The 15,185-nt window shown below is 47.7% G+C and overlaps 1 protein-coding gene across 1 annotated transcript in view; it reads right to left on the reverse strand.

Moving 5' to 3' along the window:
* The window catches only part of LOC141076751 (uncharacterized), a 29,160-nt gene extending 13,975 nt beyond the window's left edge, over positions 1-15,185 (reverse strand). Inside the window, exon 1 of the mRNA XM_073564039.1 lies at positions 14,801-15,185. Coding sequence (XP_073420140.1) covers positions 14,801-14,996 — 196 coding nt within the window. The 5' untranslated portion in view covers positions 14,997-15,185. The remainder of the gene's footprint in view (positions 1-14,800) is intronic.

Raw genomic sequence — 15,185 nt, forward strand, 5'->3', positions numbered from 1 at the left:
ATCCTGAACCCAGGGTTTCCTCCTCCCGCACCTGTGAATCGATTTGGTGATTGTTTCATTTTATTCTCACTACTTTGCCCTCGCATGTGTATGTGGGTGATATAATTTCTCTAAATATCATATGTGTATGCAACTAAGGCATCCGTGCTCTATTATAATTAGCCATACGTGATTTCCTCTATGCTTACAGCAGTACGCCTTGCTTTACACCGATTTATAAGCAGAAATCCTTTTGTCCTGAGAGGGCTAATTGTTATTTTGCCCCTTGGTTATTTGATGCTACTATTATCATATAACCTTTTTATTCTCACTTAGGGTGACACGTTCTGATTTGAATCTTTTAATGATATCACATAAAATCCCAATAAAATACATTTAAGTTTGTGGATGTAACATGAAAATGTGGAAAAATTTGTGAGGTATGAACAATTTTTCAAGGCACTGTATTATCACAAACCTACATTACTGTGTATAGTCATTATTACACCCCTGTGATATCATTGTATATATTCATTACATCACCCCTGTGATATCACTGTGTATAGTTATTACTACACTTCTGTGATATCACTGTATAGTTATTATTACACCCATGATTTCACTGTGTATAGTCATTATTACACCCCTGTGATATCACTGTGTATAGCACTACACCCCTGTGATATCACTGTATATATTCATTACACCACCCGTGATATCACTGTGTATAGTCATTACTACACTTCTGTGATATCACTGTATAGTCAATTATTACACCACTTTGATATCACTGTGTATAGTCATTATTACACCCCTGTGATATCACTGTTGATATAGAAGGTTTGCCTTCATATCCCTTTAATTGCCTTTAATACTTCAATTGCCTTTTGCCTATTATTGCTAGAATTATTCTTATGACACTTCAGACTATTAGTCTCTATTTCAAGGAGACTATACTTGTTATTTTATATGTTCTCAATAGTCAGCAACATGTTCAGGGTACATTGTAAACAAGGTATGACCCTGAGGTGACGGTGGGGGCCACATGGGCTCCATAGAATTACATATTGTTGTAAATTGTATAAAAGATTGCCTTGTATTTCATTACGTTAGATAAAGTGATTTGCCCACGGCCCGTGTGTGTGCAGTCTCTTTCTCCTTCGTCTCATTGGGGGACACAGAGACTGTGGGGTGTGTGCTACTGCCGTCTGGAGGCTGACACTAGGCATACAAAAAACAAGTTAGCTCCTCCTCCACCGCATACACCCTCGCCCCTATAGCGGGCGGAAACCAGTTTTTTGCTTAGTGTCTTTGGAGGCACACGCAGTCTGGTTTCTCCAGACTAGGTTTCTTTTTCGGTTCTCACTATGAAGAGGAGATAGGGGCGACGGATCCTATAGAAAGGGTCCGATCTCCCCAAACCATCAACGGGCGAGCACGCGTTGAGCATCGCTCCGCGTATCCTTTCCCGCACCGAGGGACACCTCTGGGACTTTTCCCCAGACATCTATTTTTCGTGTTTGTTATTTTTTGAAGACGAGAAGGGGCAACGCATCCTATAGAAAGGATCCGATTTCCCCAAACCAGCAACGGGCGACTACGTGCGAGAGTCCCTCCACGTCTCCTCTCCCGCGACGTGGGACACTATGCCAGACTTAGCCCTGTCCACCCCTAGGTATGGAAACCATGGGCTTGCACATGGGCACAAGACTAGTCTGTGCGCCCCCACTGCTCCACCAACGCTTGACGGCGGTGCTGCACGGCGGCGGACGGTCCCTCTCCTCGCCCCTACAGGGCAGACGGAGTTAGGGTGCCTGCACCGTCCAAGAAGGAGACTAGCAGGTGCGGAGGGCCCTGGGCGCAGAGTCAGGCCAACCCCCCCCCCCCCCCCCCAATACCTGGGGCAGAGCGGGCAGTGGCTGCACAGGAGGTGGAGGAGAGGACGTCGCTGGGGCCCGGCGTTTGGACCCCAGGTGGGTAGCTCCATTAATTTAGCCCGCGGCTTCGGCCTAGGCCGCGGGCGGAAGTGGGCGGCAGCGCTCCGGCTGCGTCTTAGGCGGCGTCGCTTCGGCGCCCCCCGTCCCCGGTATCGGCGTTACAGGATCCGGGGCGGGGGGTATCGTAAGTTAGGCCGCGGCTCCGGCCTGGTCCGCGGGCGGAAGTCCCGCCCTCAGCGCGGCGTCCGTCGGCGTCACTTCCGGCGCCGACCCCCTTCTGGCAGGGCGGGCGCCGGATAAAATGGAGTCCCCGACGGCAGTCCGGGGTAGGCCGCAGGAAGCGCAGCTTACCGCACAAAGCGCGGCAGTCCCCGGAGACCGCCACCAACGCAGCTGGAGGGGCCTCCCACGGCAGGAGCAGGGAAAGGACTTACAGAGGGGTAAGTGTGACCCCGGCCTGCAGGCCACGCTAGGGCATATAGGGCTCCCCTCTCCTCCGCATTCGCCCTCCTTAAAAAAAAAAAAAAAAAAAGAAAATATATACCGGTATATATATATATATATATATATATATAAATCTATTTATCTTTCTGGCCTATTCCAGCAGTATGTCTGGAAAAGGTAAAGCGCACACATCCTTCTATGCCGCATGCGTTTCCTGTGGGGTTAGATTCCCACGAGCGCAGACCAGTAAATTATGTGAAACCTGTGACACCGAACGCGCCCAGGAGCCCTCCCTCGCAGCAGAGCCCAGGGGTCCGGAACCCCCAGAGTGGGCGGTATCCCTCTCTCGGTCTATGGTATCATTAACAAAGGCAATTGAGACCTTTCAGGCCCCGGATAGGGGTAGAGATGACGGCTCGCCTGGTTGGGAGGGTGCTGCCTCCTCACATGAGCCGCCGGCCTGCAGGGGCCGCACTCTCTCTAGGCAGGCACATAGGAAGAGAACCCATACTGTGTCGCCAGGCCCCTCCGGTGCTTCAGCATCTGCGAGTGTGGCATCACGCTCGCCGTCACCCCTTTCAGGGAGCGAGCAGAGCTCAGTAGAGGATGTGGAAGAATCCTTGGACCTGGACACCCCAGGGTGCCGGGAGACGGTGGACAGTCTCATTGAGGCTGTCAACCAGACTCTGGGTATTGATGATGAGGTCACCCTAACCGCAGGGCATAAGGTGTCTTTTAAAAAGGCCCGGAAGCCGCGGAGAGTGTTCAGCACTCATCCTGAGTTCGAGGATATAGTGCAGCGGCACCGGGAACGGCCAGACAAGCGTTTTTCAGGACAGAAGACGCTAGGATCAAGATATCCATTTGCGCCAGAGCTCTGTAAAAGATGGGCTGAGTCTCCGGCGGTGGATCCCCCGGTATCCCGCCTGGCCTCAAGATCCCTGTTATCAGTGCCTAGTGGTTCGGCCATCAAGGACCCCACGGATCGGCTCATAGAGGGATTAGCGCGCTCGGTGTACGAAGCATCAGGATCAGCGCTCTTCCCTTCCTTTGCGGCAACATGGGTAGCCAAAGCCATGATGTCCTGGTCGGACTCTTTAAATGAGATCCTGCAGGATAGAGAGTTGCCAGCAGAGGTGGCCGAGATAACAAGTCAGATCGCAATGGCGGGTGACTATCTAATTAATGCATCCTTGGATGCAGGTAATAGCGCAGCACTTGCAGCAGCAAACGCAATCGTCATTAGGAGAGCCTTGTGGTTAAGGCTGTGGCGGGCTGATTCGGTGTCTAAAAAATCCTTGACTTCCCTGCCCTTTCAGGGTAACCGACTATTTGGGGAAGAATTGGATAGACTCATTTCGGACGCAACAGGGGGTAAAAGTAGTTTTCTCCCACAACAGAAAACAAGGACGCCATTTCGTCAGCCTCAGGCGCGTTTTCGGGCATTTCGTGCCCCCACGTGGACGGCAACGGCCAGTACCCCCGCTCCTGCGCGCTATAACCATGACAAAGAGCGTCAGGTCACCTACAGGACCAACCCGCTGGGTAGGATGTGAGGGTGTCCGCCCAGATCAAGGGGGGCCAGGTCCCAGAGGCCCTCTACAAAATGACTCGAGAAGTGCGGTACCTGAGGACAGCAGGATTGGCGGTCGTCTGCGCCGGTTCTGTCACATATGGGCTGCGGTGGCACGCGACGCATGGGTGACGGAGCTGATATCTTCCGGGTACAAGATAGAGTTTATAAAACGTCCGCCAACACGATTTTTTCCCTCCCGGCTTCCCAAGTCAAGGTCTCGGGCAGAGGCATTACGGGGGGCCATCGAAGTGCTGCAGCACAAAGGGGTCATCGTTCTGGTGCCAAGGAGCGAAAGAACCCAAGGGTTTTATTCCAACCTGTTCGCAGTGCCCAAAAAGGATGGAGCGGTAAGGCCGGTTCTGGACCTAAAGCTACTAAACAGGTTCATCAGGGTCAGGCATTTTCGCATGGAGTCCCTCCGGTCGGTTATATACTCCATGGAGAAGGGAGAATACCTGGCCTCAATCGATGTTCAGGATGCTTATTTACACATCCCTATTTTTCCCCCGCATCAGAGATTCCTACGGTTTGCGGTCGAGGGACGGCACTTCCAGTTTGTGGCTCTGCCTTTCGGTTTGGCCACGGCCCCCAGAATATTCACGAATGTGATGGCGGTCGCCATGGCCACTCTTCATTCCCGGGGCATTGTGGTGTTGCCATACCTGGACGACCTTCTGGTAAAGGGCCCGTCCCGTCCAGCGTGCGAGGAGAGTGTCACCATCACACTGGATACCTTGTCTTGTCTAGGATGGATGATCAACAGGAAGAAATCATTCCTCACACCGGCCCAGAGGATTGTTTTCCTAGGGATGATATTCGATACCTCCCAGGGATTGGTAATTCTCCCTCAGGACAAGGCTCGGGCACTCCGACAGGGAGCTCAAAGACTTCAACAGCCAGGCCTCCATACTATCCGATTCGGGATGGGGGTCCTGGGCAGGATGGTGGCAGCGATGGAAGCAATCCCGTTTTCTCAGTTTCATCTCCGCCCCCTGCAGCATGCCCTGTTAGCGGCTTGGGACAGGAGCCCGTTCTCACTCGATCACCCGTGCAGGTTGTCCTCTCAGGTCCGACAGACTCTTCAATGGTGGACACGCGATCGGTCGCTTCTGCAGGGAAAGCCCTTTCCTCCGGATCATTGTTTAGTGATCACGACCGATGCGAGTCTCTCCGGTTGGGGGGCAATCTTCCGCCACCACACGGCACAGGGGCAGTGGTCGCCTCAGGAAGCTCGTCTCCCTATCAATCTGTTGGAGATTCGAGCAATACGGTTGGCCTTGCAGCAGTTCCAACACGTGCTAGCAGGATACCCGATTCGGATTCAGTCGGACAACGCCACGGCAGTGGCGTACGTGAATCACCAGGGGGCACACGCAGCAGGGCAACCATGCGCGAGGTGGGACATGTGCTCCGCTCCACTCGATGATCTCAGCAGTTCACATTCCAGGCGTCGAGAATTGGGCAGCGGATTTCCTAAGCCGCCAGGACATCACGGCCGGGGAGTGGTCACTACATCCCGAGGTGTTCCAGCAGATTTGCCAGCGCTGGGGAACACCAGACGTGGACTTGATGGCCTCCAGGAAGAACGCCAAAGTGGGCGTGTTTGTCGCCCGGTCTCAGGATCCGCAAGCAATCGCAGCGGACGCATTGGTGATACCCTGGAACCAATTTCGGCTCCCATACTTGTTCCCGCCGCTGCCACTTCTCCCCAGGGTTATCAGGAAGATCAAGACAGGGGGGGTTCCGGCAATTCTGCTGGCCCCGGAGGGCATGGTACGCGGATCTGGTACAGCTCATCGCAGATGTACCATGGCGGCTACCGGAACGACCAGATTTACTGTCCCAGGGACCGATCTGCCACCCGAACTTAGGGGCCCTCCGTTTGACGGCGTGGCCATTGAATCTTGGGTGCTGACCCAGGCGGGGTTTGGGCGCGAGGTAGTCGCGACAATGGTAAGGGCCCGAAAGCCAGCCTCGGCAAGGATCTATTATAACACTTGGAAGGTTTTCTTCCAGTGGTGTCGGGAACACGGGGTTCCGCCATTGTCCTTCTCTGTGCCCAACATACTGGCTTTCCTTCAGTCTGGCCTAGACGCAGGTTTGGCGCCAAGTTCCCTTAGAAGACAGATATCGGCCCTGTCGGTCCTGTTTCAGCGAAAGATCGCTACCAATTTGCAGGTCAGAACGTTCCTGCAGGGGGTCGTTCATTTAGTACCCCCCTTCAGAGCACCATTGGAGGCCTGGGATCTTAATCTGGTCCTGTCTGTACTACAGGAGGCTCCGTTTGAGCCACTACAGGATGTTTCATTGGCATATCTATCCAGAAAGGTTGTGTTCCTGGTAGCCATAACATCCATTAGGCGAGTATCGGAGTTGGGAGCGTTATCTTGTAGAGCCCCTTTCCTGACCTTTTTTAAGGACAAGGTAGTCCTTAGGCCTCCGCCACCTTTTTTACCAAAGGTGGTGTCCTCGTTCCATATTAATGAGGACATTGTGCTGCCTTCTTTCTGTCCAGCGCCAGTTCACAGGGTGGAAAAGGCGCTCCACACATTGGATCTGGTAAGAGCTCTCTGGAGATACGTGTCGAGGACAGCACCTTTCCGCCGGACGGATTTGTTGTTTGTGATCCCCGAAGGGCGCAGGAAGGGCCTCGCAGCCTCACGGTCAACCATAGCCAGATGGATTCGCCTAACCATTCAGGAGGCTTACCGTATTAGAGGCACGCCAGTTCCAGCTGGAGTAAGGGCGCACTCTACTCGGGCAGTGGGCGCCTCGTGGGTGCTTCGGCACCAGGCTTCGGCAGAACAGGTATGCAAGGCAGCAACCTGGGCCAGCCTGCACACTTTTTGTAAACATTACAGTGTGCATACTCAGGCTTCGTCAGATGCGAGCCTGGGCAGAAAAATTCTCCAAGCAGCAGTGGCACACCTTTAAACAGGAAAGCATGCGTGCTTGGATCGGGAGTGTTATCCCACCCAGGGACTGCTTTAGGACGTCCCACAGTCTCTGTGTCCCCCAATGAGACGAAGGAGAAACATGGATTTTTGTGAGTACTCACCGTAAAATCCTTTTCTCCGAGACGCTCATTGGGGGACACAGCACCCACCCTGATAGCCGGTTGGCTCATACTTATTATTTAACATATTTTCTTGTTTAAGACAGGGTGATCCCTTTTTCAGACATATGATTTATTGCATTAAGGCTAATTTTTGTATGTCCTCCTACTGCTTTTGCACTAAACTGGTTTCCGCCCGCTATAGGGGCGAGGGTGTATGCGGTGGAGGAGGAGCCAACTTGTTTTTTGTATGCCTAGTGTCAGCCTCCAGACGGCAGTAGCACACACCCCACAGTCTCTGTGTCCCCCAATGAGCGTCTCGGAGAAAAGGATTTTACGGTGAGTACTCACAAAAATCCATGTTTTGTCTCCAAGCGCTTCTAAATTAAGGGCGGCGAAAACTCCTAATTCGGACTCACTGGTGATCTGGCAGACCTGACTCTTGGTCAGAACAAAAAGCAGCTACAACACTGTGAATATTCATTATTACACCACATTGATATCACTATGTATAGTCAACATTACACCCCTGTGAGGTCACTGTGTATAGCCATTACACCCCTGTGATAACACTGTGTATAGGCATTCTTACACCCCTGTGATATCACTGTAGTCAATATTAGACCAATCTGACATCACTGTAAAATCATTATTACACCCCTGTGATATCACAGTGTATAGTCATTATTGCACCCCTAAGAGGTCACTGTGTAGTCATTATTACACCCCGTGATATCACTGTGTATAGCCATTATTACATCCCTGTGATATCACTGTATATAGTCATTATTACACCCCTGTGATGTCAATATGTATAGTCATTATTACACCCTTGTGATATCACTGTATGTATTCATTATTATGCCTGTGCTATCTGTCATGATCACGTGTGTCAGGACGCAGATGTTTCCGCAAGGCGAACCCATATGACACACGTGACCCTGGATACACCGCCTCCAGTGGGGCGCATTTAAATAATAAAACGTGCAGGTGGATACGCCGCCTCCACCTGGCGAATTTGGGTATTACACGTTATATACATAAAATCTGGAAACCCCGCCTCCAGTACGGCGAATTTAAATAATAAAGGGGGAACCTGGGAAACTTTAACAATGGTGGGCCCTGCGATAGGGAAGGGGACATGGAGACCTCCTAAGCTCCCCTGAGCCAGTGTCCCTGCACTCCTGACATTCCCTATACAGGCTCCGAACCTGTCGCCGCACGCGTACCTTAACGCCCTTGCTCACCCTGACCCTAAACCCTCACTAGGGAATGGGTCGGTGCAGAGACTAATCCCACCACTGCACTAATAACACACATGAGGAAAGAGACAATACAGGGGAAACACCACTTAGCTTTGCTCTGTTGCGTGCGCTCCTAGCAACAGAGCCCTCCACCTGAGTGCATCTTCTCCTCCACCCGGATCCATCACCATAACAGGATCCTTCACCTTAGTGCAGCCTTGGAGCAGAGTCCACCACCAGTTGCAGCTGCTTAGAACCAGAGTCCCAAGGATGTGTTCAGTTGCTGACACGAAGTCGAGCATGCTTGAGTCCAGCTCAGCGGCCAAGTCCCACATGGTGAGTGCCACTCTCCATAGTCGCCACTCCACCAGCCCATGCAGACACTTCCCGCTGACACCATCACTGCGACTCCACCACGCCATGCCAGCCCTTCGTCCAGACACAATAGCTGAAACACATCCCCCCTGGCTAAGCTGCGCAGGACTCCTCACCAGCTCCATCCTTCATCCAGGCTCTCCAACTCAAAGTGAACACAAACTCACAATATCACAGGCAGTGATTGCACCCCCTAGCACACCTTTATAGGGTGTCACACCTGATCCCTAATTAAGTGCACAAAAACCTAAAGTGCAATACTGCTAACCACCACCGGGGACAGTCAAGACACCTTGGAACTTTCCAAAGTAAAAAAAGTTCACCCAGTGCAATTTAAAACTGTCAGATCATGACAGTACCCCCCCCTTAATGAGGGGCCTCTGGACCCTCAAGACCACCCCTCATTAGGGAAACACCTACAGCGGGGACGCCCAGATCCTGAGTTCACCCCACCACTACCTGACACTTCAGGTTTATGACAAACACACCGCTGGTATTGGCAATAAAGTTCCTTTTGGAGGCACCACTCATCTCCAGAGCGCCGACCTGGGGAACGAAATTATGTATGTGTATGTTTGTTTGTTATGAGCTGATCAGGCTCCACAACACACTTCCACGATGTTTTTTGGTGGCACACATACATGCTCGTTCACACACAGGTCCGGACCTGAACGTTTATTGCATACATTCGTTTGTCATAATTGGTGAACTCATTCTGAACTAGACAGCAGAGGCGCCCCCCTGCATCACCACACTCAAACCCCCGCAAATCACCAAGGGGTCACCACCCTCCAACCCTCTTCACCATGAGGTCTGCACCTCCCAGGGTTGGTTAATGGCGAGGGTTGAGATTTGTCCCTACTCCCCCGCAGCACACCTGCTGCTCACACCAGGAGGAGAGGGAACGCATATGGAGGAAATATACACTCACTGGCCGCCTCCACACGGCCAGGAGGGGCGGCTTCTATGGTGGTATTTGAAGATTTGGCGTAAACCCCGCGGACTCTACATCAGTCTGCTCATCACTGGAACGCACCCCTTCACCTCGGGGAACACCAAGCAGCTCCGTGGGGCACCATTCCTCCCACCTGCCTTGGTACGCCCGCGTGCATGAGCAAGTCCCGCTCCAGATCATGACACTATCATTGTATAGTTATTATTACACTCTGTGATATCACTGTGTATAGACATTAATTCACCCCTGTGATATCACTATATATATATTCATTATTAAACCCCTTTGATAAATGTGTCTAGGCATTATTACACACCCACATCACTGTGTAGAGTCATTATTACACCCCGTGATATCACGGTGTATAGCCATTATTACACCCCTGTGCTATCACTGTATATAGTCATTATTACACCCCTGTGATATCACTCTGTATAATCATTATACCCCTGTGCGATCACTGTGCATAGTCATTATTACACCCCCATGATGTCACTGTGCATAGTCATGATTACATCGGTTACGTCACTGTATATAGTCATTACACCCGTGATATCACTGTGTATAGTCATTATTAAACCCCTATGCATCAAATGGCCAAGTTCTCCAAAAAAAAATATGACATAGTTGACATGGGAGATTTCAACTATCCTGATATTTGTTGGGAATCTATCTCAGGCAAAACGAACAGGTCAAGGAAATTCTTATTCTCTCTTGCTGCTAAATTTATCTTCCAAAAGGTAGGGGAGAAAACAAGGGGAACTGCTACCTTGGATCTAATCCTTATAAACAGGGAGGAAATGGTTGAGGAGGTAAAAGTGGCTGGGACCCTAGAAGGTAGCGACCATGCTATTTTAGAATTTTGGATAACTAGAGGAGGAAGACGTCAAGGTTAGATTTCAGAAAGGCAGATTTTAAGGGATTCAGAAAGAGAATTGGGGAGATCCAATGGCTGGATATCCTTAAGGACAAAAATGTCCAGGAAGGATGGGAAATCTTGAAAAATGAATCAGATTATCTAAAGCTGACAATGAATTGAGGCTTGCAAGAGACGTCAAAAGCAATAAAAAAGGCCAAACTTTTAAATTTCTATTTTGCATGTTTTCTCTCCGAAAGGAAATGTAATATCAACTGATTTTCACGGTCCTATTAAGGGAATAGAAGAATCCAGGATATATATATATATATATAAACAGAAAGATAGTGAGGAAACACTTAGCTAACCTAAATGAATTCAGGTCCAGATGACTTACACCCCAGAGTACTGAAGGAGATAGCAGAAGAAATTTTTCAACCACTCTCCATAATCTTTGAAAAGTCTTAGAGAACAGGAGAAGTCCCAGAAGACTGGAGAAGAACAAATGTTATTCCTATCTTCAAAAAGGGCAAGAAGGTGGACCCAGGCAACTATAGGCCGGTGAGTCTGACTTCTATACCAGGAAAGATCTTTGAACAAATTATTAAATAACATGTATATCAGTACCTGGATAAGAATGAAGTGATTAAACAGAATCAGCATGGGTTTGTAACTAATAAGTCATGTCAGACTAAATTTCCTTCTATGACAGAATCACTGACTGGGTGGATTAGGGAAATGCTGTAGATATAGTATATCTTGACTTCAAAGCATTTCACAAAGTCTCTCATACAATCCTTATTGAAAAAATGACTAAGTATGGAATGGACAAGGCAACTGTTAGGTGGATTCATAACTGGCTTAGTGATCGGACCCAAAGAGTGGTCGTAAATGGCTGCACATCCAGTTGGAAGAATGTCTCAAGTGGGGTACCACAGGGCTCTGTCCTGGGCCCTGTATTGTTCAACATCTTTATCAACGATTTAGATGAAGGAATTGAGGGTAAACTGATTAAATTTGCGACACAAAGGTTGGAGGGATAGCTAATACTAGAGAAGTGAAAGAGAGGATTCAAAAAGATATAAATAAACTGGAGAAGTGGGCAGCAACTAACAGAATGGTTTTTAACAGGGAAAATACTACATCTGGGCAATAAAAATGAAAAAAGCATATACAGAATGGGAGGAATAGGGCTAAGCAACAGCACATGTGAAAAAAACTTGGGTACACTAACAGATTACAGACTGAACATGAATCAACAGTGTGATGCAGCAGCAAAAAAAGGCAAATACAGTTCTAGGATGTATTAACAGAAGCATACAGTCTAGATCACATGAAGTCATTATTGCCCTCTACTCCTCTTTGGTCAGACCTCATCTGGAATACTGTGTCCAGTTTTGGGCACCACATTTTAACCCCCTTCTGACATGTGACGTACTATCCCGTCCACGGGACCCGAGCCCGTATGACCGTGGACGGGATAGTATGCCACCGCAATCTGCTGCGCTCACGGGGGGGCGCAGCTGATCGCGGCCGGGTGTCAGATGATTATCAGAGCTGACACCCGGCACTATGTGCCAGGGGTGATCACGGACCGCCCCCGACACATTAACCCCTGGCACATTGTGATCAAACATGATCGCAGTGTACCAGGGGCATATGGAAGAATCACGCAGGGAGGAGGCTCCCTGCGTACTTCCCTAAGACCCTTGGAGCAACGCGTTACTCCGAGGGCCTCCTCCCTGCAGGCCCCTGGATCCAATATGGCCGCGGGGGCCTTTGGGGTCCTGCAGGGAAGCGGCTTGCTCAGTGCCGCGGGGTTTCAGCAGAAAGGGTACCCTAAAAAATTGGTCCAAGATGCATTCCTGAGAGCCAAAACTTTCACACAGAAAGATTGTATAAGCAAGATTATGAGTAATAAACCCGCTTGTTCTTCTGGTACGGATCTAGGTAGATGGAGTTTCGCTACCACTTTCAACCAATCCTATGGGTTGATAAAGAACCTCCTTACCAAGTACTGGTTCATCCTGAAAGGGGACCCAGTTCTGACCAAGCATATTCCCCCCCGACCTAGAACGGTATTCCGCAGAAACCGCACGTTACGGAACCTTGTTGCACCAAGCACCACCACCTTGAGTTAATGCTCCCTATCCTCTCTCCCAATTTCTCTGAACCCTGGTTGCTATGCATGTAGAGCCCCCAAATGTCTTTGCTCCACCTCCATTTTAAATGGGGTACATGAATTTAAATCCAACACTACAGGTACCTCATATAAAATTAATTTTCATGTTAACTGTCAATCCATTTTTGTGGTATACTTGATTGAATGTGGTTGCGGCCTACAGTACGTAGGTCGAACCATACAAACGATGCATGCTAGATTGAACAAGCATCGACAGAATATCCAAAATGGCTTTCTCCTGCACAGCCTTTCTAAACATTTTTTAACTGTGCATCAAAAAAATCCAAAAACTTTGAAACTAATGATTATTGACCACATACCTGATACCGTGGCTGATCGCTTCAACAGTTTAATCAATAGAGAAAGCTTTTGGATATTCAAGCTTGGCACACTTGCCCCTGAAGGTCTGAATTTAACTATTGATAAAGTGACCAGATAACTTTATTTGCCTTTTTATCATCAGTGCATTTTACTTAGATGCTATTGTACATGTTTTTATTATTAATATGGGTTCTCGCTTTTTTATTGGTATTTTTACTGGTCTACTAACCTGTTAATAATTTTATTCATTGTTATCTATATTATTTTATTGCTCCCTTTTGCACATTTTATACATTTAAAACTTGTTTAACTCATGCTGTTTTATCTCACGTTTTATATAGGTTGTTTTTATGTCTTTTTTTAATAATATATGATGTCATCTTGTCGTAACATGTGACTATCATAACATGTGACTCTTTTGACTGTTGTGATTGGCTGCTTCCCATTTAAATACCCCATCCCCTATGTCATTAATAAACTTCCACCTGATGAAGACGGATCCTCCATTGAAACACGCTGTGGTTTAAACCCATCTCTTGTCTGAGTCTCTTTCCTGCGCTCCTAAGACCGTTTCCATTTTCTCATTGCTCCTATCCTCCATTGGAGGTTTTTGGCTGGAGCTGCGGTGGAGACCTGACATGCTTGTCTGCCCCTTGGTTGCTTCCTAAGCGCTCCTTTATGACCGTTTATTACTGACTCTTATTCAAAGAGAGGCTGGACAGACATGTCTGGGAGGTCCCTTCCAAAACTACGATTCTATGAAACCCCTGTGATATCACTGTATAAATTCATTATTACACCCCTTTGATAACTGTATAGGCATTATTACCACCCTGCAATATCACTGCATATAGTCATTATTACACCTAAGCTATCACTGTATAGTAACTATTACACCCATGTGATAACACTGTGTTATAATCATTATTACAACCCTGTGCAATCACTGTGCATAGTCATTATTACACCCCGGATGTCCCTGCGTATAGTCATTATTATACCCCTGTGAGGTCACTGTGCATATTCATTATTTTCATCCATGTGATATCACTGTATATAGTCATTACACACTGTGATATCATTGTGTATAGTCATTATTACACACCTGTGATATCACTATGTGTAGTCATTATTACACCCCTGTGATATCACTGTATAGTTATTATTACACCCCTGTAATATCACCATGTATAGTCATTATTACACCCTGTGATATCACTATGTATATTCATTATTACACCCCTGTGATATCACTGTGTGTATAGTCATTATTACACCCCTGTGAGGTCACTGTACATAATAATTATTACATCCATGTGATATCACTGTATATAGTCATTACACACTGTGATATCACCGTGTATAGTCATTATTACACACCTGTGATATTACTGGGTAGTCATTACACACCTGTGATATCACTGTAGTTTTTATTACACCCCTGTGATAACACTGTGTATAGTCATTATTACACCCGTGATTTAACTGTGTATAGTCAATTTTACACCACTATGAAATCACTGTATAGTTATTATTACACCCCTGTAATATCACCATGTATATTCATTATTACATCCCTGTGATATCACTGTGTGTATAGTCATTATTACATCCATGTGATATCACTGTATATAGTTATTACACACTGTGATATGACTGTGTATAGTCATTATTACACACCTGAGATATTACTTTGTAGTCATTACACACCTGTGATATCACTGTAGTTATTATTACACCCCTGTGATAACACTGTGTATAGTCAATTTTACACCCCTCTGATATCACTGTAAAGTTATTACACCCCTGTGATATCACTATGTATATTCACTATTACACACCTGTGATATCACTGTGTATAGTCATTATTACACACCTGTAGTATCGTCTCGTGGAATCTTCTCCTTCATGTTACTCATATATGGCTGATCGTTCATTATCCGCTCTTCATCCTGCAGCTTAATATCAGTCAGATCTCCATCCTGATGTAACATATATAACAATTCAGTACAACACAGCAGGGACAAGCACAGAAGAATATCCCATATCTCATAAAGCAGCCCTACACTCATAGTCAAGACTTCTGAGACTGACACACGTTTGTTCTTTCACATTTTGCCTCTTCAGTATTTTTCGCTCTTTTTAGTCAGGTTACTGACGGCCAATTAAAAATATTTCATAAGGTTTTACACTTTTCCTGATAACTACATGAAGTTTCTGTGACACCTCTATATACCCAGCAACGCTGCCCCTCATTCTCC

The sequence above is a fragment of the Dendrobates tinctorius genome, unplaced genomic scaffold (genome assembly GCF_039654945.1).
Source record: "Dendrobates tinctorius isolate UK_male_01 unplaced genomic scaffold, ASM3965494v1 ptg000423l, whole genome shotgun sequence".
NCBI lineage: Eukaryota > Metazoa > Chordata > Amphibia > Anura > Dendrobatidae > Dendrobates > Dendrobates tinctorius.